This window comes from Astyanax mexicanus, chromosome 3, assembly GCF_023375975.1.
Source record: "Astyanax mexicanus isolate ESR-SI-001 chromosome 3, AstMex3_surface, whole genome shotgun sequence".
Lineage (NCBI taxonomy): Eukaryota > Metazoa > Chordata > Actinopteri > Characiformes > Acestrorhamphidae > Astyanax > Astyanax mexicanus.
Genome location: NC_064410.1, coordinates 12638910 through 12663340, shown reverse-complemented (window position 1 = coordinate 12663340; position 24431 = coordinate 12638910). Strand labels below are relative to the sequence as shown.

At 39.6% G+C, this 24431-nt stretch overlaps 1 protein-coding gene across 5 annotated transcripts in view; it reads left to right on the top strand.

The window, feature by feature from the left end:
* The window catches only part of ep300b (E1A binding protein p300 b), a 47129-nt gene extending 27184 nt beyond the window's left edge, over window positions 1-19945 (top strand). For 3 of the 5 annotated variants that reach the window (XM_022682938.2, XM_022682940.2, XM_022682937.2), the window contains exons 18-30: window positions 132-371; window positions 1535-1623; window positions 7695-7805; window positions 8834-8890; window positions 10126-10203; window positions 10327-10394; window positions 11535-11685; window positions 12592-12738; window positions 13927-14206; window positions 14405-14572; window positions 15006-15167; window positions 15324-15605; window positions 15906-19945. In XM_022682938.2, the coding sequence (XP_022538659.2) occupies window positions 132-371; window positions 1535-1623; window positions 7695-7805; window positions 8834-8890; window positions 10126-10203; window positions 10327-10394; window positions 11535-11685; window positions 12592-12738; window positions 13927-14206; window positions 14405-14572; window positions 15006-15167; window positions 15324-15605; window positions 15906-18761 (4689 nt within the window). In that variant the 3' untranslated portion in view covers window positions 18762-19945. The remainder of the gene's footprint in view (window positions 1-131; window positions 372-1534; window positions 1624-7694; window positions 7806-8833; window positions 8891-10125; window positions 10204-10326; window positions 10395-11534; window positions 11686-12591; window positions 12739-13926; window positions 14207-14404; window positions 14573-15005; window positions 15168-15323; window positions 15606-15905) is intronic. The other 2 variants (XM_022682941.2, XM_022682939.2) reach the window with 1 other exon arrangement.
* The last annotated feature ends 4486 nt before the right edge of the window (window positions 19946-24431 follow it).

Sequence of the window (24431 nt, the reverse complement as noted above, 5' to 3'; positions counted from 1 at the left end):
TCTTCTCTCCGATGCCATGGCCGACGCCCTCATCCACCTGCCGCTCCATTTCCTCTTCCTTGTTGATGGTGGTGCTCTCTCGTTCCACGAATCTCTACCGACGCCTCTCCTGATGACCTCTCGTCCACCAGGACTATTTCGACATAGTGAAAAACCCCATGGACCTGTCCACCATAAAGCGAAAGCTGGACACGGGTCAGTACCAGGAGCCGTGGCAGTACGTGGACGACGTGTGGCTCATGTTCAACAACGCCTGGCTCTACAACAGGAAGACCTCGCGCGTGTACAAATACTGCTCCAAACTGGCTGAGGTGTTCGAGCAGGAGATCGACCCGGTCATGCAGACTCTTGGCTACTGCTGCGGACGGAAGGTGAGCAGGGTCCAGAGACTAAATAAAAAATAAAAAAATAGAACTTTGGGAGTAAATATTTAAGCATATATTCGTTTTAGTATACTAAGGAGGAAATGGGTTTTCGTCTATTAATTAAATATTAATTTTTGTTTTTAAATTTGCTGTTTTTAATTTTGCAACCTGAATTTTAGGACCAATTAAAAATATATATATTTTTTCATAACCCTGCTTACTTTTGTTACACAATGCAAAAATTGTAACATTTGAAAATCTAGAGAAGATTTTAGAGAATTCTGGTTCTAAAATTTTAAAAACTAGGTTTTAGGTATAAATTAAATGCTAGGTTTTAATTTTACACCCAGTTATCTGTTTTCAAATTTAACTTCAAACAGAAGGGAAAAAAGGAAAATGCTAAATGTTACACTGACTTTAAATAGGTGTTTTTTAATTTTTTCATGTTTTAAAAATTAATTTATTTCCATGTTAATTGCATTTGCCTTTTTTGTGTAGTTGACACAATACTACATTTAAAACTTAACAATAATATTGAAGTCTGATTGACTCATAACTAAAAACCTTAGGGTCTAATATAGCTGCCATATTTTAGATATTTATATATATGCGCAGATATTTGTAACAGATTGTTAAAGTAAAAAATATTTTAAACTAGTATTTAGTATTTTTTAGACTTAAAATGTTGCATGTTGGTTGTATGTATTATTCTGGTTCAGGCTTGTTGATTGTGAATTATATTTAATACATCAGTTGTCAAATCCTTTTAGTCTAATCCAGTTTCAATGTTTTAACCAAGTACAATAGATAATACACTATGAAATTGTCATACAGGTTAGTAAAAAAAGATGTTTTACTGTTAACTGGTAGGACATCTGACCTAAATATCACAGTTTTTAGACATTTAGATGAATTGACACATTTAGACATTTTAAATTTAAGGTATGAAAAGGGAATGTTGGCATGAATAATAAACATTATTCAGATTAACTGAACTGCTTGCCAGGTAATAAATTATATAGTAAGTACAAATTAGTCTGGTAAATTAGTGTTTATTGCAGTCATTTTCAGGACAAAATTTTTTATATTTTATATCATTAGATTAATTATGAATTTTTAAGACTCTCTCTCTCTCTTTTTCTCTCTCTCTGTCTCTTTCTTTTTCTCAGTTGGAGTTTTCTCCTCAAACTCTGTGCTGCTATGGGAAACAACTATGCACCATCCCACGAGACGCTGCCTACTTCAGCTACCAAAACAGGTCAGTCTCTCCCTCTCTCACACACACACTCATATATACATACACACACTCACACAGAGCTTCATGTGATTAATACAGCCAGCACACACTAAAGCATTAGGGCTGCAACATATATCCAGTATCGTTGAGTTAATTTAAAGATTACCTGAACAGCTGAAATTTTAAAATATCTTAAACACACGTTTACCCCTTAATAAAGCCGAGCACTTCTGTGAGGAAACGGATGGGTGTTTATTAAGATCATTGGCAGCTTATTACCAGTAGCTGAGCTGTCAGGTCTGCACATCAGGCTGTTGGGATAGATGGAGGGACGTGCAGTCCTGCGCCCTCTGCTGGATCCTGTCAGGACTTACTGAATCACTGTAAAACCTGGAAAGTGTGTTAATAATAGATTAAATAAACCATTATCATTAAGTAAACCTGTCACAGAAACAATGTCTATTTATTGCAGAACATATGGACATATTTGCTGAATTCAGTATTACCCCATAATGATTTCCTTGGTTAATAGAACTTATTAGTCTGAATGATTACATTTTGTTACTATTTAGTATACGTCATGGATTAAATGTTGCTGATCGAATCTAAAACAGCCACAGCAGCCTGGCTGTTAGGTGGAGGAGGTCACTAGTATCATGTATTTAGAGGTGAGAGAGTGGAACAGTAGAGTATAAGAGAAGGGAATGGGTTCTATGCACAACCCCAGTTGTTAAGTGCAGAATTCATCCTATATATTCCTGTATTGTGTTTTTATATTACAGTTTCATTATTTGAATATTGCTCATAATTAAATGTGTATTGTTCTTTTACCTTATACATCTATTATATATCTTCAGTTCAGGAACAGTACATCCCCCCACCCAAAATAGTTCTATATGTTTTAAATTGCAGCATTAAGAAATTGCCAGCTTATAGTACTATAATATCGCAGTACTGTAGAGGTCTGCACTCCCGCGGGAGTCCCGCGGGACCCGCGGGACCCGTCAGAATATGTTGCGGCGCGGGACAAAACTGCATTGTTATTGGCGGGAGCGGTAATTTAATCAATACAGGCCATGCGGGAGCGGGACCACATTAACATGTGGTCCCGCTCCCGCAAATTGATAAATAGTTAAGAAAATTATAATAATCACGCTATGATTCCCATGCAAGCAACAAAAAAACACAAGAAAAATCTCTCGGAGGATGGACACACACACACACATTTTCAGCATCTCCAGCAGGCGTGTGCAGAGGAGGGGGGGGGGGGGGGGGGGAGGGGGGTGTGTAATTTAAAGGACGACATTTACTATACTGGTGCAAAATAATAATAATAATAATAATAATAATAATAACAATAATAATAATAACAATAACAATAACATTGTTATTGTTATTATTATTATTGTTATTATTATTATTATTATTATTATTAATAATAATACAAATATTAATTAAACTAATTGAATTTAATTTTATATATTTTTACATTTATTATTTTATATAATATAGATCCACTTCTAATCCACTTCTAGGATTCTTGATGCACCTGATGGCATGTGTTTGGACTGCGAACTGAATTGCTGTTTTAATAAATACATATGTAAATTTGAAGCACTAAATGTAATTAATTCAATTCATATTAGGACTGCGGGACGGGAGCGGCGGGAATGTGTATGTGGCGGGCGGGAGCGGGATTAAAAGAAGTGATTTTTTTGCGGGAGCGGGCGGGAGCGGGACAAAAAGACGCGGGAGCGGGCGGGAGCGGGTTTAAAAAAACAGTCCCGCGCAGACCTCTACAGTACTGTATTTTTCACACTATAACGCACACTTAAAATCCTTTAATTTTCTCAGAAATCGTCTGTGTGCCTTATAATCCGATGTGCCTTACGTATGTATTTTACCAGTCAGGTTGTAAAGAGCAATAAAGCCACTTCGCTGAAGTACAGCGTTATACAGGAGTTTCAGTTTAGTGTTTCCAGCACTGACACTCTAGCAGTATTACCATTAGATGCTAATCGCGCTTAACGCTAGCTCTTTTGCCGTTCAGAGGTGGTGAGTATTATCGGCCTGTAGCCTGCCTGTTTACCACAATCTACGTGGGAAGAACCGCTTGCTTATATCGCCCTGGCATACTGGAAAACTCAGTATGGTTCCTCAGTATAGCGTTGGCGGGTGGCCAGCATTAGTGGTTAGCTGCTAATGCTAGTGCTGCTGCACCCAGCCTTAGTGCAAGTCTGGCAATCTAAGCTGACTATAAATAATCGGAAGCACTTTACACTACCTTATACCACTCTATACTGCCTTTTTCTCCTGAAAACTGTTCATTTGGATGTGTAGAGTATATAGGAACATATATGATATTATAGGGAGGGTGGATTAGGATAGGGACTATTGGGTGGTATAGGCAGTAGGGACTACTACAGGGTAGTACAATGTCGTATGTATAATTGTAAAACTGTTGTATTTGTGATGTTTGTATTTGGCCTGTTAGGTTTGTATTTTAATATTTGAACATTCTAAGGGTTCTTTCACACCTAGTTTGTTTGGTCAGAGCAGCTGAATCAGGGTCCGGGTCATCTGCAGTCTAAAGACACTTTTCTCAAAGGTTCGAACTTTCTGCGCGCCTACAGGAAGTTGAGTCAAGCTACCATCACTAATTAATTAAACAATAGAAGTAGAAAAAGAAGAGGTGGTTTGCTAAACGACTCCCCTTAGCGTGTAGGAGCATCACTACAGTATGGGTACAGCAGGTTACATTGGTGATTCCTGTATCCACTGTAACTGTATATTAACCCTTATTTATGGACATTCGTAAAGGAATCAGAGGGGAATTCTTCTGCTCTGGGATGCGCATGCACTTAAAGGGGGTATATTTTTGTGAGGGATGCAGAATTTGGCACAATCTGATCATCTAAATTAAAAAAAAAATCACTGTACAGGTATAGGGGAATTAAAGAAAGACTCTATCCACATGGGTAATAAAGACAGTATATATTTTTTAAGTTTGCTTAAATACAGGGCATCTCACTATAAAATATTACAAATCTAAAATGTTGAATATATTGAAAGACAATTTTCTACAGTACTTCACAAAATCCGTGTTACTAAAGAGGATAAAAAAAAAGAATTTACCAACCAATATTCTTTAACAATGGTTAGGGGAAGGTTCACCCTATTCATTGGATTAGCACCACCACTTGCAGTAATGTATCAGTAGCTTTAGCAAGTCAAAGTAGGGGGCCAAATGTTAGGGTTTAGTGTTAGTTTAGAGTGCCAATGTTTCAGTGTTTCAATAAAAGTATCCATATTTGACGCCAAATATTGATAATGCATTACAAATTAATTGGTAAAATATACCACAGTATTTTGTCCCACTCCTAGTCAGTAAACTGAAGTGTGAAGCCAAAACTAACCGGAATAAATGTATACAATGTAACAAACACATGAGCATATGAGAAGAAATGGTAACATGTTGCAGCCCTACAAACACACAACAAACACACAAACAAGCAAACACACACACACACACAAACCCCACAGACGAGCATGATTATGTTTCTGCTTTTGATGTATCGGTATCAGATGTATCAGAGCTGAAATGTTCTTTAGTGATTTTTGTCCTGAGCACACATCTCATACAGTGCAGCATTGTACGATCACAGGTGGATATTTGTTTGGTGGGGACTTTAAGTGGTTTTTATTGACCGCCACTCACTTCTGCTTTACCATTTGACTTACAATTCGGACATTTCAAAGAGAATCCTCAGTTCACCTGAAGATTAGCACATATTAGCTGTCTGCTCTCAGCTAACGACCTCTCACACAGTGGTCTTGGACATGTTTGGGATGATGTTCATCAAACCCGTCCTTTAATGTACACCAAACGTTGTGTTTGGGGGGAGATCTTTGTAGTAGTCATTGAGACGAGTCTGGCTCCTGCATCCATGGAGCTGATTGAACACGTGCCTCTGGATCTCTTTGAAATGGTCTGATAGGATGATGGGTCTCAGTTGCACCAATACTCGTTCCTCCGTATCCACCTGTTTCTTTTGGCCTCTGTTGTCCTTCTGTCCACCCTGTGTGTGTGAGAGTGTGTATGTGTGTGTCAGTATGAGAGTGTGTGTGAGAGAGCATATGCATGTGTTCATGTACATGTCTGTGTGAATCATACTGCGTTCACTTTATAAGGTTGGGATAAATTCCACTTCAGTTAAAACTTTGTTGAAATTGACTTTTTTTCCCCTCGAATGACCTTTAGAAGTCTATGTATACAGTTTTTTTTATACAGAATAATCTACTTCAGTAATTTGATTAAATTCAGCAGGAATATAGTTTGATTTGTATAATAAATACAGTAAAAATAAGGAGGACATGGAGTGTAGTGCTAGGTGGTATACCGGTTCATATGATATACCGTGCCTCAGTTTAGAACCGGTATGCATTCTTTGAAATACCGCCATACCGCCAGAGGAGCGCTGTGGAGAAGCACACCGTGTAGAACAGCGCCGGCAAACAAGCACGCTGGAACAGCTCGCTAGATAATAACGCCAGCCAGTTAGCATAACAACGCACTCGAAGCTCAGCTATGTAGAGCCGTGTACACTATGCCATAGCTCGATGAGCACCTTTCTGGAAATATGACTACACGACGCGGACAGTCGAGGTCCACCGGGCAATAACAATAATTTACAGACCTATATAAAAGCCCAGTCATGCAAAAATATATAAATAAATAATAATAATGCAAATAACATTACATACGTGAAGCCGTCAGAATCTTGAAAAATACTGTAACACAAATTTTCGGTCATACCACCCAGCACTACTGGAGTCAGACTTCCCATAAAAAAGACAAGGATTAAAATAAGAGTTTTGTTCTTATGTTCAGTGCATTTATATTTAATGGTTATTCATTTGAAAGCTTAATTTAAATAATATAATGGAATATTTTCCAAAATACCATTCCATAAGAAAGAAAAACCTGCTAAATATATTACAAAAAGTTACAAATAATTTATCAAGCAAAAAAAAATTGTGTCCAGAATGAATATCCGCTATGACCTCTTACTGGAAATGTAGCAGGTGCAGCAGTTATATTATTATACTTTAACTCTACTTTAACTGAATGCTCAAATAAACTTAAAAATTGAAACATCAGCATCAATTTTTTTTATTAAATAGAGTAGGAGCTCCGGAGTTCTGGCCACATCCTCAGGAGGATGCAGTTTCAATCCCTGATGATGCCACACCCATCTGTGAGACAGGAGTCCCAGAAAGCGTTCTCCTTCATGTGTGTGGATTCCACTGGCTTTATATTTAAAGATGAACATTAATTTAGGCTGGATGTAAAAGCTCTGGTGCAATCGTAAGGGAGTTACAGGATGCAGTGCTGACTTGTTTTTGTTGTACTGCTGAGATATTAAGCATTAGATTTTATAAGAACCGGGAATATTTCTCAGAATTTTGGTACTTTTTGGTACAATTTCAACATTTGTTTCTGTAAAACTAAAAGTAAGAAATGATTTGATTAACTTGTGATAAGTGAGACTTCTAAGGATTTATCTTTAACCGACTGTGTGAGTGAGTGTGTGAGAGTGATTGTGTGTGTGTGTGAGATTGAGCAAGTGTTTAGGGGCTGGTGGATGGGAGGGTGTCTGTGCTTTGCTTGGCTTCCAGCTAGACGGTTATTTTGTCTTGAAACGTGTTGATTCATTTTCTCCACCTCTCTCTGTTCCACCCCTCCACCTTTCCATCCTCCCGTTTTTATTTTCTTCTCATCCGTAACATTTTTGTTTTTCACACTTTTTTAAATTGTTCATTCTACCCCTCCCCCTCCCCCCTTTTCTCTCCCTCCTTCTTTAACGCTTGTGATGTCTGCATTGGCCTGCTTTGGTGCGACCAATCATCCTTCTCCGAAATTTACACGCAACCAATCAAATCAATCTGCCCACACAAAAACCCTGCTTCATGATTGGCTGCTTCCGGCGACGACCCTGCGCTCTGCCTCCCCCCGGCCTGCCCTGCCCTGATTGGTGACTCCCTCTGCGTGCCTTCTCTGTGATTGGCTGTGCTCTTGGCGAACGGTGTAGTTCACCCAAATATGGGCTTCTTGCTAACAGGTACCACTTCTGTGAGAAGTGTTTCAACGAAATCCAGGGGGAGAATGTATCCCTGGGCGACGACCCGACACAGCCGCAGACGTAAGTGACCCAGCATCGCTCTTTCATTTTCTGTGTTTGTTTGTTTGTTGTTGTAGGTCTGACCCTCTGTTGCATGATTTAAAAACATAACTGACTAAAATTTACTGACAGTGATTCATTAGTTTGTTATTTTTAGATTTGTCTCATTACTTTTAAATGTTTCAGTATTCTCATTATTTGCCGTTTTTGTTTGTTGTTTGGCTTTTATTACTCACCAGGATAATTATTCCAGATTATTCCATTACTAATCTATTCATTCGTGACTGTGCACTACTAATCTTTTATGAATGTATTATTTTGAGACAGGTTTTGCTTGTTGTTCTAAAGTTATAAACGTAACACAAAATATATAATTCTAAAGTGAAAACTGCAAACAAATAAATCAGATAACATCTGTTTTCTCAAAGTCTAAATTCATTTCTCTAGTATTCTTTACTATAAGATTGTAAGAAGAATATTATAGCGTTATTGATGTTTTTTGCAGATAGCATTTGGCTAAAAAACAATATGAAAATTACCTGGGAAAATAACTCTGGGAAAATACCCTGTATTTGTTTTTTTGTGCAGTAATTCATTACTAAGAAAAAAAAAGAGAACAATGGTTTTATCTATTTCTTACAATCACCTAGCATGACAAGTTAAGAGAGTAAAGACGCTGTGCATATTACTTAAACATTTTGTATGTCATCACTGACATGCAAAAAACCTTGTATCTTATATTTCTAATTTTGCACTTTTGCATTTGACTTTATTTGAATATAGCCGAATCTCAGGACAGTGTTGTTTTTATATTATATTAGAATTGTATTAGGTGTGATCCAATAGAACTGTAAAATTGCTTGAAATGAATAAAATCTGTTTATATTGAATTCTATTTAAAGTTGAGAGAGGGTTTTCTTCTCTTATAAAGTTGCTGTTACAAAGATACAAGGTGTTTGCACCATTGTGATGATATAATAATCCTGTATGGTATAAATGTACACTCTGTTTGATACTTTAATCCCTTTTTACTATTTTCGTTTTTTTAGATCAATCAACAAAGACCAGTTTCAGAAGAAGAGGAACGACACACTCGACCCTGAGCTGTATGTCACCTCGCTCCTCTCCTCTTTGTCTGATCACACTCACAAAAACTGATTAAGTGCTGCGTTCTGTTAAATTGAGTATAGTGGAGTATACTGCTTGTAGGGCTGTGTATTAGCAAGAACTTGTCGATATGATGCGGTAATGTGCCTATCACGATACAAGGCTTATGATTTTATATATTGTGGTACACTGCAGTACTGTAAGCAAGTTAATATATTCTGTTCATTTAAAGAAGTTTTTTGAAAGGAAAAAAAATCTGTCCATAGTGCAAACAACAATCTTTCATTAAATATTTTTTTTTTTGCAATTACAGTACCAGTCAAAAGTCTAGGCACACCTTAAATTCAGTGGTTCATTATTTTAAAATGGTCATCCAAACTATGAAGAAAAACATGGAATTATTTAGTAAACAAAAAATGTTAAACAAACCAGAATGTTGGATATTTTAGATTCTTTAAAGTTGCACCTCTTCCATAGATGACAGTTTTGCAGATCTTGACTGGATTTTCTCAGTCAGCTTTATGAGGTAGAGTCACATGGAATTCAGGCTTTCAGTTAACAGCTGTGCTGAACTTCTCAAGAGTTAACTAATTACTTTTATTTTTTGTCTCTGAATGTGTTTAAGAGCATCAGTTAAAATTATTAAGAGGTAGAGTTGGTATACAGTGATTAGCTCTATTTGAGTAATGTAAGTAAGAACTACTTAACTAAGTGAAGAAAACAAAAAAATAAGAAATGAAGGTCAGTCAATATAAAAAAAAGAAAAAGGAAATTTAAAGTATCTTCAAGTGCAGTCACAAAGATCATCAAAAATGTTATGATGAACCAGCACCACCCCAGGAAAGAAGGAGCAAGAGTTACCAGCCTCAGAAACTGCAAGTTAACAGCTCCCCAGATAAAAGCACCTAAATGCTTCACAGATTACAGCGATTCCTTGTGTTTCTTTATAGTCGGAATCACTTTAGTGTGCATTAACAATGTAGGAAAAACGACATGTCACTAGTACAACACTAGAAAACAAAGTGTTTTGAAAATCATTACAGTATTGCCAAACTAAATATTGAGATATAATACAATATTGATATTTTTGTACACCCTCTGACTGGTTGCATGTGCTTTTTGAAGTAGTTGTAGTTTGAGTTTGAATTAAAATTTTTATTTATTCTCAGTCCTTGTTCATTTCTTCATTCATTCTTTTTTTCCTTCTGCAATGTTTCCCCTCTTTCTCCTGCAGGTTTGTGGAATGTAATGATTGCTGTCGTAAAATGCATCAAATCTGTGTCCTGCACAACGAGACGATATGGCCGTCAGGGTGAGCTGCTTTTTGTCTGCTGTGTGACGTTTGAGCACCTGATTTTTCAAACAGTAACAAATCACCAATAAACAAGAGCTAGCTATGACGGCAGCATACTGAGTGTTCTTAATTTACCCTCAGCTTCGTGTGCGACGGCTGTTTGAAGAAGGCCAACAAGACGAGGAAGGAGAATAAATACGCAGCAAAAAGTAAGTAAAGGCTTCTTCTGAAGGATTATGTAGAGCCCTATGATTTCAAAGATGTGAAGAACATGGAGAGATGAAAGTGGAATTCAGATTTTTTGCACATACGTCTCTGTACATTACACTGTGTGTGTGTATATAGCTGCCCTGCTGGTGTGAGAGTGTCCAAAAGACTAACTATAAGTAGCCATATGAGTTAAATAACTACAGTAAAGATGTACAGCTGCATTGATGGACATTTCACTTTAACACATCTCAGCTACTTTTATATTTTAAAATTTAATACAAATTAGTTTCCTCCCCCATTTCATGTTTGTTTCTGATTGATTTCCACAGGTTCTGATGACCAGTACTGGTTTCTCTTGGAAAAGAAAAAAAGCTACTACTTACTAAAGAAAAATAAATAGATTCATTTGACAGTTTTTACAGGGTCTTAATTATACGCTGCAGCCGAAAAAATGCTGGAGGTTAAATGTTGACTTTGTATCATACCGTAATGCTTTTTGTGATCTCCTTTCTTTGGTGTTTATTTCTGCATAAACATGACATAAAACCTTAGATTTTAACACAAGTCCTAAAAATAGTTTCACCCAGTGAAACAAATGAGGCAAAACTATTTTATTTGACCTTTTATTCATTGTGGAAAATTATCCAATAATATATAGATTTGTGTGTGGCAAAAGTAAGTGAACCTCTAGGATTGGCAGTTCTTTTGAAGGTAAAATTATTCAACCTGTTATATTTCGAGAATAAGAAATCTTATCAAGGTCTATTTTTTGAAGTGTATCATGAAATGAACAAAGAGGACCACAGAAAAGAGTGGAATGTTCATCAGGCAGAAAAATTTTATTAAACCATCTGTACCATCTGAACCATCAGTCCACACTCAGACAGTTTGGGTTCAAATTGGAGAAATTCAAGACCGATGTTACCCTCCCCAGGAGTGGTGTGTAATAGTTATCGAGGTGTTAAAGGACACTAGGGGAACTACAAAGCAACTGAAGGCCTCTTTCACATTTTCTTGACTCTGATCTGAAACTCCGTCCAGAGCCCGTCTTCAGTGTTAATGCAGGAGACTCTCCACTGCCCCGTTCTCTACACTAACTAAACTTTTCTCTGCTTCTGTTCCTCCCTCTCCTCACTCAGGACTGCCTCAGACCAAGCTGGGTTGCTTCCTGGAGACGCGAGTGAACGATTATCTGAAGCGACAGGCTCATCCAGAGAGCGGTGAAGTCACCATACGGGTGGTGCACGTCTCTGACAAGATGGTGGAGGTGAAGCCAGGCATGAAGTCCAGGTTTGTGTCTGTGTTTTTGTGGTTTGGTCGGGCTGTTTAAACCCTGGTTAAAAATATATATATACTTAAATGTACTTAAAATATATTGAGAAATGTCTAAGTATGCTGTAAATATACTTTGTACTTCATGTACTTTATTCACTTTATGTAAAATATATTAAAAGTACACTAATATTATGAATTCATCAAATGTTTAAAAGTAAGCTTTGATCATTCTTTTTTAAAAAGTACAATATAGTGTATGTAAAAAAAAAGACTACTATGAAGTACACTTTTAGTTTAATGTAATTCAATATAGTTCTAAAAGTGTGTTAAAAACAACAGTTACAGTAGTTCACCTAAAGTACAATATATCATGTAACATTTTAGAAAGTAAATTAAATTATTACTACTAATAAACAAAAAAAAGTGATTTTTTTTTTTTTTTTTTTTTTTTTTTTTTAATACCCAACGAATTATAGTAGAAGTGTGCTACTTACAAAAACAGGAACAAGAAGCATATTTGTACTCAAATTTAAATATATTTAACATCAAGGCTAGAATAGTGATACAGTTTGAATACTCAGTAAATGTATTATAATTTTACTGTAAGCATATTTAAAATATGGGGTTACATACATGAAGTAGTATTAATGTTTAAATGTTACTTAAGTATATTAAATAGTTGCATTTTAGTACAGTTAAGTACACTTAACACAATTTAAGTAAGACTTTTGTACTATTTTTATACAATTAAATTATAATAATTACAATAAAAGCACTCTTTAAATGAACTGATTAATGTGGCTACACAAGTACACTTTAGTGCACTTTAGCATAATAATGATTAGTATACTTTAATCTACTAGGGCAGGTGTGTTGTTCTCCTCTGTAAATGTGTCTGATCCTCCTTGTGTGTGTCTGCAGGTTTGTGGACAGCGGTGAGATGGCAGAGTCGTTCCCGTATCGAACAAAAGCTATGTTTGCTTTTGAGGACATTGACGGCGTGGATGTGTGCTTTTTCGGGATGCACGTACAGGAATACGGCTCCGATTGCCCTCCGCCCAATCAGAGGTGAAAGTCTTATTATATACTATGCACCTGAGTGTAAACTCTGTATCTCACTATTTTATCTTAAACCTATCCTTAACCTACTGAAACTCTGACTTTTGCTTGGGTTGCATTTTTTTTATTTCTTTCCTAATTTCCTAGTTATTTGTGATTAGAAGGACTTATAAAAACTAAACTTTGTACAGGAAGTCCTCAAAATTGGACAGTAGTTTATTTTAGGATACTTTATTTAAACTTATCTTTGCCATTTGGGATCAGAAGAACCCAGTTAGACCAAAAACAATAAAAATACATTTGGATTAGAATTTTAGCCGGCCCATGTTTCTGACTGTAGAAACTTTTGACTGGGATTTCTGCCATCTTGCTTTTAATCAGTTGAGTGTAATGCTGTCATGTGACCACCAGATGGTACAGGCAGTGTCTCCATATGATCCCACAGGGTCAATGTTTTTAAAAATTAAGTTTCATGGTACAGAGAAGCAGAAGTGTAATGTCTGTATAATATTAAGTGTATTATATTATTACACTTAATACTATACTTGATATGCTGCTGTGTGCTTTTATTTAAATATTTACATTTTTTGAAAATATTCAATAAAATATATATTTTGTTCTCCTATTTCTTGTACAAATTGAACTTTTAAACTTAATAATAAAATAACTGTACAGGAATACATGATGTGGCCTAAAATAGGAGCAAACTAATACCGCTAAAGCTGAAACATGTATACTGACTATACTGTCATATGAGGTACAGGAAAAAAAAGAATAAGTTAGTCTAAAATATAGAACATGTAACCTGTTTCTGTTAAAGAAATTAAAACTGTATTTATGTATTTTATAAAGCAGAGAGAGTTAAAGAAACTAATTGTTTGCAGCCTTCATATATAAAGTCTAAGTGTATATTCTAACCATATGTATGTATGTGTTGCATTTACCATTTATTTATTAAGTAGATCATACATTTACTGATTTTATGCTTCTTATTTTTTGTTTCTCTAATATTGTCAGACAGTGATTGTTCTTCTAATACCACAGCTGATCTACTAGTCACATTTAACCAAGTAAAACTAATGACATTCTAATGTTTTTCATTATAAATAACCTGCTCATTCATTCACACTCCTTTTTATTTCTTTTGTTTTCTTTTTTTGTTTTCTTTTTTTTTTCTTTTTTTGATCTCTCATGCAGACGTGTGTATATCTCCTACCTGGACAGTGTGCACTTTTTCCAGCCACGTCAGTTGAGGACGGGCGTTTATCACGAGATCCTCATAGGTTACATTGAGTATGTTAAGAAACTGGGGTTCACCACTGGACACATCTGGGCGTGCCCACCCAGTGAAGGTGATGATTATATCTTTCACTGTCACCCTCTGGAGCAGAAGATACCCAAACCCAAGCGTCTGCAGGAGTGGTACAAGAAGATGCTGGATAAGGCTGTGGCTGAAAGAATTGTGCATGACTACAAGGTAGGTTGCCGTTTTAGTGTTTTACTGTGTTACAAAGTCTCTGCTGAACATTTGCCCCATTTTCCTACCTTGGAGCTGCTCCTTGTTCCCTATAGCAGTTCATGCATATTTTTCCTCTCGTACTATGTTTGCTCCGTGAAGCTCTGCTCCACATCTCTTTTTAACCCCTGGCCCATTTCTTTGCCTTTTCTCTCCTAGGACATTTTTAAGCAAGCGACTGAGGATCGTTTGACCAGCGCAAAGGAGCTGCCTTATTTTGAGGGCGATTTCTGGCCCAATGTGCTGGAGGAGAGCATCAAGGAGCTGGAACAAGAAGAAGAGGAAAGAAAGAGAGAGGAGAACAGCACTTCCAGTGAAAGTGTTGATGTAGGTGTTCACTTAAGAATCTCTGATCATTTTTTAGACTTGCTTAAACGGTTAAGATAGTATAGACCTGATTTGACCTTGACACTGTGCAATGGATAGTAGATCACAGAACTCTTGGACTTTTCAAGCTTTTTCTGCAACATGATTAATTGGGTTGACATTTTGAGTTCTTTCTTACACCCTGCGTTTCGATGCTAGTTGCTATCCTTTATCCCGCCAACGGGTTTATTTTAATAGCAATGCTGCTTGTGAAGAGATTAGCAAAAAACTGAGAAAGTTAATAACAGAATTTTAAGAATGAAAATGCAGCTCATCACAGTGCTAATATACAGTCACATTTATGTGCACACACTAACTATTTCTGCTGTAAATATAGTAAGCTAATTTTTCAAAGGCCCCTGGTCCTACAGTAATGATGTTTGTGACTCTTTAGGCCACCACGGGCGACAGCAAAAATGCCAAGAAAAAGAACAATAAGAAGACGAGCAAGAACAAGAGCAGCTTGAGTCGAGCCAACAAGAAGAAACCGGGAATGCCCAATGTCTCCAACGACCTGTCTCAGAAACTTTATGCCACCATGGAGAAACACAAAGAGGTAAATTGTGATTTTTTGAGTACGTCAAACCGGTGTCCTGTAATTATCTTGCACTTTTCATTTTGTTGTTTTTGTATGAGAGTTTAGAACAGCTGTTTGATAAAAAGAGCAGTTTAAGCTCTCTTGTTTCCTCACCCATTTCACTTTGCTTTTCAGGTCTTTTTTGTCATTCGGCTTATTGCTGGCCCCACTGCCAATTCCCTACCTCCCATCGTGGATCCAGATCCCCTTATGGCCTGTGACCTGATGGATGGACGTGACGCCTTCCTGACCCTGGCTCGTGACAAGCATCTAGAGTTCAGCTCACTGCGAAGAGCCAAGTGGAGCTCCATGTGTATGCTGGTAGAACTGCACAACCAGAGCCAGGATCGCTTTGTCTACACCTGCAATGAGTGCAAACACCATGTGGAGACGCGTTTCCACTGCACCGTCTGCGAGGTGAAAATACATTTCATGACTTATTTGTGCACTGATTTTATTAGAATTTTAATGAAGGCAATTGAAGCAAAACTGACAAACAGTCTGCTCCACAAGCCTCATATTGTGTGTCCTGTTAATAGATGACTTCGTTTTTGTTATGTCTGAAAGTCTGTTATTTGGGTTTGGGTCTGTTTTTTTTTTAAGCAGATTAGGGGAACAAGAGAGTTTTCCAGGAAAAGGATATAATTGTAAGCATTTTCTTGACTTTTACTTACAAAAAATACTTAAAGGAGACTTTTTTTTATTTGTAATTTGCAGGACTATGATCTCTGCATCACGTGCTACAACACTAAGGGTCACGAGCACAAGATGGAGAAGCTTGGCTTGGGTTTGGACGACGAAAGCAGCAACCAGGCAGCGGCAGCCACTCAGAACCCTGGCGACTCTCGACGTCTCAGCATCCAGCGCTGCATCCAGTCTCTGGTGCATGCCTGCCAGTGTCGCAATGCCAACTGCTCCCTGCCGTCCTGCCAGAAGATGAAACGGGTTGTGCAACACACAAAGGGTTGCAAGCGCAAGACAAATGGTGGATGTCCTATCTGCAAACAACTCATTGCGCTGTGTTGCTATCATGCCAAGCACTGCCAGGAGAACAAGTGCCCTGTACCGTTCTGTCTCAATATAAAGCACAAGCTCCGCCAGCAGCAGCTGCAGCACAGGCTGCAGCAAGCGCAAATGCTGCGTAGGCGTGTGGCCACCATGCAGAGGGCTGGGCAGCCTCCTTGTGGAGGAGGCCCCCCTGTAGGTCTTCCATCACCAGGCAGTAATGGTGCTACAGGTCGTAGCACACCAACATCAATGGGTACCCAGCCTGGCACGCCTCAGACGCCCACGCAGCAGAGTCTTACTCCTCTGTCCTCATCTGGAATGGGGCCTCTTCCGGGTGCGTCACCTCAGCAGCAGCAGCAACCAAGCAACTTACCTTCCCAGCACCCTGTCCATCAACAGTTTCAGCAAATGCCTGGTGCTCCAGGAATGATGACCTCACCACAGCCACAGATGGTTTCTCAGCAACCTTCAGGACAGTCGCCGCATCCAAATATGCCTCAGTACGTCCCTCGACATCCAGGGTCTTCTCCTCATTCGCAGTCCCAAGGTAAACCTGGCTTGGGTCCTACAACCCCTCCACAGCAACCTAGCAACCCAGGGGCAGCTCCGGTGCCCCAACAGCCGCAGCAGCAGCCTCCTTCAGGCCCTCCACCCGCAGCTGTGGAAATTGCAATGAAGATACAGCAAGTGGCAGATGCCCAAAGGAAGATGGCGAAGGCTCAGCTACTGCAGAGACAAGCCAGCCAAGCTGGCATGATGCCACAACACCCACACCACCAGCAACCACAGGGGCAAATGGGAATGTCTCATCCTGGTGTTGGTATGGTTGGTGGGCCAGGGCTCCCTCCCCAGGCACAAGCTTCTGTTGCCAGAGCACAGATGGAGCAGCAGCAGCAACAGCAGCAGCAGGGACCTCAGGGAATGATGGTGGGAACAGGTCCCATGCAGCAACAGCCTGCACCCCAAGCTAATGTGCAAGGTCAGCTTCCTCCACAGGTGCAGCTGCAGCAAAGGGCCAATGCACAGCTTCAGCCTCCTCAGCAGCAGTGGGCAGGGCAGGGCATGCCACCTCAGAGACCCCCAATCATGGGTCAGCCTGGCATGGTTGCTATGCAGCAGCAAATGCCACAGCAGACACAGCAACAGCAAATGCCCAATCGCAATGTTTTGATGAATATGGTGCAGGCAGGCCTGCAGGGCGGTGCTGCAGGTGGAGCTGCAGGTGGTCTCCCACAGGGAGCCTTGCAAGATTTGTTGCGAACTCTGAGGTCGCCAAGTTCGCCACAGCAGCAGCAGCAGGTCCTTAACATCTTGCGCTCCAACCCGCAGCTGATGGCTGCGTTCATAAAGCAAAGGGTTCACAAGTATAAAGGTGGGGCTGGAGGCCCAGCTGGACCTCAAGGAGGGCCAGGGACTATGAGTGGGCAGCCAGTAGGAGTCAACACGGGTGGGCCTCAGCCAGGCATGCATATGGGACAGGGCATGAACATTCAGTCCCAGCTTGCTCAGCTCCAGCAGCAGCAACAGCAGCAACAAATGCAACAGCAGCAGAGACCTTTACTACAGCAACAGCAGGTTGCAGCGTTGCAGCAACAGCAGCAGCAACAACAAGGAATGCCAGGACAGGGACCTCCTAACATGGCCAGCTTTACGCCGCAGTTCAGAGAGCTGCTAATGAGGAGACAGCAGCAACAGCAGCTTCAGCTCCAGCAACAACAGCAGCAGCAGCAGCAGATGGGAAATCATGCTGCTTACCAACAGCAGCAGAACTACATGGGCCAGCAAGGCAACATGCAGGTACCTCCTGGAGGCCAGGCACCACCAGGAGCGCAACCCGGGCAGCCCCAGCAACAGGGTTACCCAGGTAATCCGGCGCAGCAGCAGGCCGCAGCTGTCTTGCAGCAGAGACTGCAGCACCAGCATCACTTGCAGATGCAGCAGCAGCAGCAGAATGTGGGCCTGCAAGGCCCTGACGGAGGACCAGGTGCAGGTGGTCCGCAGACACAGCCCACACAGGGAGGGCCTCAGCCTTCCTCGTCTCCTGCGCTGTTGCAACAAGCCTTGCACCAGCGAATGCTTCAGCAGCACCAGCATCTGGGCGGGGCCTCGCCTGCGCAACAGAACAATCCCATGAGTCCGCAGCAGCCGATGTCCCAGTCACCACACCTGCAGGCCCAGCAGCAGCTCCCTACGTCGCTCAGCAACCAGGTGCGCTCACCTCAACCGTCGCCACGTCCACAGTCGCAACCTCCGCACTCCAGCCCATCCCCGCGCACACAGCAGCCTCAGCCGTCGCCCCACCACATCTCCCCCCAGACCCAGACGGGATCACCTCACCCCAGCCACCTTCAGCAACACTTGCCTGGCATGGCTCCACCTCCCCCTCCGCCGCCGCCTCCGCAGCAACAGAACGCTATGGACCCTGGAGGATTCGGTACGGATCAGAACTCCATGCTGCCGCAGCTCGGCAGCATGCCAGGACTCCACACGCCAGGAGCGAATGACATGTTGCCCCCTAGTGGACAGGATCACGGGGTGAATATGAACCCGTTAGACATTATGTAGTTACGGAACACACGGACGCTTGCCAGAGACAGTGTTAGCCTTTTTCTTTTTTATATTGCAGTGATGAATTATTTAATGTTTTGTCAGTATGAACACAGTGAACTCTTGACCTTCCTATGGGAGATGCAGCAATTAATCAACAGAAATGAGTATAAGAGGTGAATGATAAATTATGGCTTCCCCACCCCCAAATTGTGTACAGAGAAAGGATTATTTCTCAGACAACGCAGGTAATATTTTTGGGACTGGATCTAGGGGAGGATTTACCTTTTTTAAGATATATTTTTAAGATTTTAAAACTGTTAAAATTTAAAAGACCGAAACATTGAATGCAATGGGCTTTATTTTCTATATATATCTATATATATATTTTTGCTCCATGAACCAGTCTCAGTTACTAGTTTTACAGTGTGGAGTGTTACAAATGTTATTGATTACCATTGTTTTTTTTTTTTGTTTGTTTTTGCCATTGTTAAAGTTATTAATTATCCAAACATCATGCATATCTTCGAGTTTGGTTTTGCGTTATTTATTCCAGTGGGTTTTTTGTTTTTGTGCTATTGGAGACTGCTACAATTCACACAGATTCTATTTTTTGTTAAAGCCTGTCCAGATAGGGGAGCTGTTCCTTTACATCAGCGGTTAGTTTAGAAGATTGAATACAGTAAGAATCAGTGTTGGGTGGGAAGGGCTTAAGTGGTTCGTGGTGTTGGCCAGTGGTTCGGTTTATTTTTTTGTTTAATTTTTTTTTTTTTTTTTTTTTTTTTTTTGGAAATCGTGCCACATTTGAAATGCCTAGCCATTGTGCCCATGTGGGGCAAACCTGAACGCACATGCCCTGTACAACCTGTCCCTAGGAGAGTGTGTCTGTATGTGTGTGTGTGTGTGTGTGTTTGTATGGCTGTGTGTGTGTGTGTATGGCTGATGTTCATGCTGAGATGAATAGATGGGTTTAGAGTTTATTAAATGAACTGAAAGATGGAGAGAATGCCACTGATCTCGCTCTGTTTTCTCCTCTCGCGCTCTCTCTCTCCGTCCCCTCCGCCCTTTGCCTCCACTCTCAGAAATGTCATTGCTCTGAAATTTGGGAGTTTAATTTAAATATTTTTTACTGTACAAAGAAAACACAAACTGTGGACTCCATACTTTTTTTGTAATAAAATGAAGATAAAATATGTCAACAATTTAAGTTTGTTCATTTGCCACGAATATCATAAGCAGGTCTGTTTTTGGTTTGTTTAAATAGGGAAAAGGTACGATTACTATGATGCTGTGCATGTGACCATCTTAACATTTAAATCCATGGTATTTTAAAGATTTATAGAAATGTTGGAGCATTTCTATTGGTCTGTTCATCATGAATGTGAACACCCAGATTCAGGTTCTGGAAATCAGTAAATAGTAGAACGGATCTCCATCCTATTAAGATTTTGTTGAGGGGAAAAAAAGTTACTGATTTAAGTTTTTTTTTTTTTTTCTAATTTGCTAAAGAAAATACTTCCAAATGACGTTAGTTTTTGAGCTGTTCTTACTGTGCACAGTCCCACCTACCTGGACCTCCACTAGCTCACACTGCACTTACTCTATTTTCATCTAATAATAGAACTGCTTCTAAAACAACTACAGTAAAGACACTGTCTTTTTTTGTGTCTGAAATGCTTGTTTATTCTATTGCACATAGTCCTGGTTCTGTTTTATTGAAAATAATTATTCCTGGTTAAGCTCATAATTAGTGATCACCAAAACCAGTGTTGTATTTGTAAAGCTCTGTATGTGTTTAAAGCTGAAGCTTCTCAATTCTGGAATATGTCCTGCCTTTCATACTTACAATACCGATCTTCCAATCTGCTATATTCATCAAAAGAGTTTATTTCTAAATTAGCAAAGTTGTTGTCAATTCACACACATGTTAGTCCAGTTTCTTTTCATGATATTTAGTGTATTTTCCTTTGCCACACCCCCTTTGCAAGTAGCATAATGCATTCACCCCCATGTTTAACAGTTTTTGAGTTCTTTTTCCTAAATGCTGCTTTTATTTTCTCTTAAAATACTTTTGGGGATCCTTGCCTGAACCAAATATTTTATTATTATATGAGGAGACCAGCCACTGACCTGACTGCAATATGATTAGGATTTTTTGTAACACTAATCATGGTGCCTGTTTGGGGTAAAATCAGCTTCCTGCTTACACTCCTGCATTCTCACTGGAATGCGACGAGTCGCTTGTGTCGCCCAGCGTTTATCATGGTCCAGCCTCCCATAAGAAAAAAGGCACAAAAAAGGAATCGCTTGGCCACTTTATTCTACAGCTATAACTCCCAAACTTGCTGGACTCTTGGGCGTTTCTGTGATTTAACTGCTCTGGAAACGCAGCCGTTCCTGCAGGTCAACGTGGGTCCACCCCGTTCAACAGAATGAACAGGGAAAGGAACTAGAAATCCAGAGAGCAGGAGCTTGAGGACGTCAGACCTCCTTGTATGTGATTGGTCCAAAGAAAAGCTAGAAGCCAATCGGGTTAGAATGTCGCTTCACCGCGTCATTCATTTGCATAAAGTTGAGAAAAATTCAGCTCCGTGTCGCTTGTCGCTTTGTAGCGTGTCAAGACGAATCGCGCCCTGCCATAGGAAATGAATGGTCGCCTGTCGCTTTGTTGCTTTCCAATGTGAACGCAGAGCAGAGGTCTTCCAGTGTGCTACCTGGGAAGCTCCCCCTTAATGAAGAAGCCATATCATCCTAAAATATTTGCACTTTATGTGCATTATTAGGTCTAACTCTACAAACCGTTTGAGTTTTTTTGACAGTTTTTATCAGGGATTTAATATAAATTGTTGAAATAGTAATCTAATCTTCTGTTTGAATAGGAAAAGACTAAAATAATGTCTGAACTTGCGTGACTGGAAATAACTGCCATAACAAGGCTGCTGAGTGAAAAGAGTTGCGTAAAAGAAGTTACTTTTGCAGATTTCAGATCTTGACGTTAGTAAGGAGGTCGCAGGTCAGTTTCTCTGATTCTTGATGATTTTATTAAAAGCAGTGCTGCACAGTAAAGTGGTGCATTGTGTAAAAAATAGCTATTTCTTTGCATGTGCAACACTATGCCCCTGTCACTAGCATCACTTGCACTAGACCAATTGAAATGCTTCTAGGTTACTTGTTAAAAAATGTTTTACATTGACTTCAGATTAAAATTTAGCAGGCTTTTTTTTTACAGTAAGCAGAAATTAGTTTTACTTTGGACATCACTGACCATTTTCTTTGTCCTGTACCAACAGCATTTCAATGTGAGTGCATCAACAGGGCTCCACATCACATTTAATCCACTGGTGGACACTTCTCCATTAGAGACCGCTCTAAACTGGCACTTCATCATGTTCAGTCACCTGTAGGGGAACTCAGCACAGCGTCCAGTTTACTGTGACATAAAAGGTGCTTCATTATGCCCTAATCTACTGGAAGGGCAGAAGGGCACTCATAGATGGGAACTCATAATTTATTGCAAGAAGGGCACCCTAACAGGTACTTAATCACACTGATTCACCCATTGGGGGCATCACACCTGTACATGTCCCGCCCACACTCCGGCAAGAACATAGCGGACGTATGTAGCCTAGTATGAAGATGATCCGTGCAGAGACTTATAAGAGATCTCGAGCCAAACTAAGTCCAAAGTCTTTAATAAATTAGGGGATAATTGTAATTGTTAATTGTAATTTTTCTCCGAACATTATTTTTACTTGTATACTTTTATAGTAGTTTTGAAATGTACTTTCACACTTCTACTTGAGTAAAAAATTTTAGTTTATACTTCAACTTCTACATAAGTATTTTAAGCCCTAGTATCTATACTTCTACCAAAACAATGACTGTGAATATTTTGTAACTTTTGGTATGGTAGCCTCGTAAACACAGCTTGCGCAAATCCCTAGTAATACTCTATATCATGGAAGTAATGTTTTGGCATGTTATGACTGAAAAATTAACCGTTCATCACAGAACCTTTCTCACCTGCTGTTTTGTTTTGAAATAAATGAGGTAGCTGAAAGAGAACTCTTAGGCCCAATCCCATTTCACCCCTTGGCCCTACCACTTACCCCTTCTTTTCCAGTGTAAATCCTGCCTCTAAGAATTGGGAAACCCTTCAAGCACCTGATGCATCATCAGGAGCTCAGTATGTTTAGTAACCAAGCTGCTGCTGCTTAACTATCTGGTTAACTTTAAAAGATTGTATGTTTTCAGAAAGGGGGGAGATGATGCAGAAATTAATTATTATTATCCATTCCTTAATTCCTCTCTGATAAGGAGATAAAATTAGCTTTGAGTAGCTTTTATTTTATTATTCCATTCCGATTTAAATGCAGAAGCTTTAGTCATGTATTGCACTATTTAAGGTGGAATGGAAAAGTTAGCTAGCTACTGAGACAAACTACTAGATATCTATTTATGTGAGTTATGAAGAATTTATCCATAGAACATTAAACTACGGTTATATATTGCTAATCGTCACTAATCAAGGAAAATGCCTAAGTTTGTGTACTTAAAATAAACAAATGCACAGCATCCAGTTTACTGAACTGAATCCTTTAGGTGACATAGAAGGTGCTTCATTATGCCCTAATCTACTGGAAGCACTCAATCACACGGTTTCACCCATGGGGGCACTCCCTGCCCCCCTTAAATCCTTCAGTGCATAAAATACTAGTTTAGTCATTGGTCTGTAATTAACGGTAGTAATAAATTAAAGTGCAGTTATGTTCTGTGCAGTGACTAAACAAGGAAAATACCTAAATTTGTGTACTTAAAAACACTTAAATTTGTTTGTTTCCCCATCTTACCAGTGATTCTCACACCCCTCGGTTTGAAGTGTGCCTCTAAAAAAAAATCTCTGTATGAAGGGCTAACAAGCCCTATCCCTCCTCCTAACCTACCCCTCCAGCCTAAAAAGAATCAGGACACTCCTACCCATTGGTGTGCACATGCAAAACAGAGGGCTTAATTTAAACTTATTCTAAGAAAACAATGAGCAACAAACATCTTTTGACATGTAACATTTGTTACTTTATTTATTGTAAATACAAATAAAAATGTATTCTTGCCATAGATGAACTACAACAAGTAGACAGACTTTTTTTTTTGTTTTGTTTTTTCTTTTTGTTGACGTTCCACCACACGGCCGATCGTATAAGTTAAGCTCGTTTACATGCTATAAATACACTGAAAGCACATTGGTTCCGTTTGCGAACAGGCCTTCACTTCAGTACAGCATCTGCAGTGTTTGCTAATGTAAACCAATACTGTCTCTTTAAAAATGCAGAAAGGCCTCGGAGCACAATGGGTGGGGAAGGGGGGTGCGCACGCTCTAACCACAGGTAGGACAAAAAAAAAAAAAGAAGGATCAACCTGAGCCAGGTAGGCCTTCACCTTCCTCCTGCCCACCTGAACAGGTACAGAACTAGGATCTATGAAGTAGTGATAGTGATGTCATCATTATCCAGTCTACATAAACAGCTTATATTTTTTTGTGTATTTTTTTGTAGCTTATAGTTTTGTTAGAACGTGAAACACCAGTAATGCTTTCAGGAATGTGTGTGTTTTGCGTGCACATAAGGCTTCACTGCCAGCAACACTCAGTATGTTCAGAGTCGTCCACGATTGGTCGCTACATCACTAAAA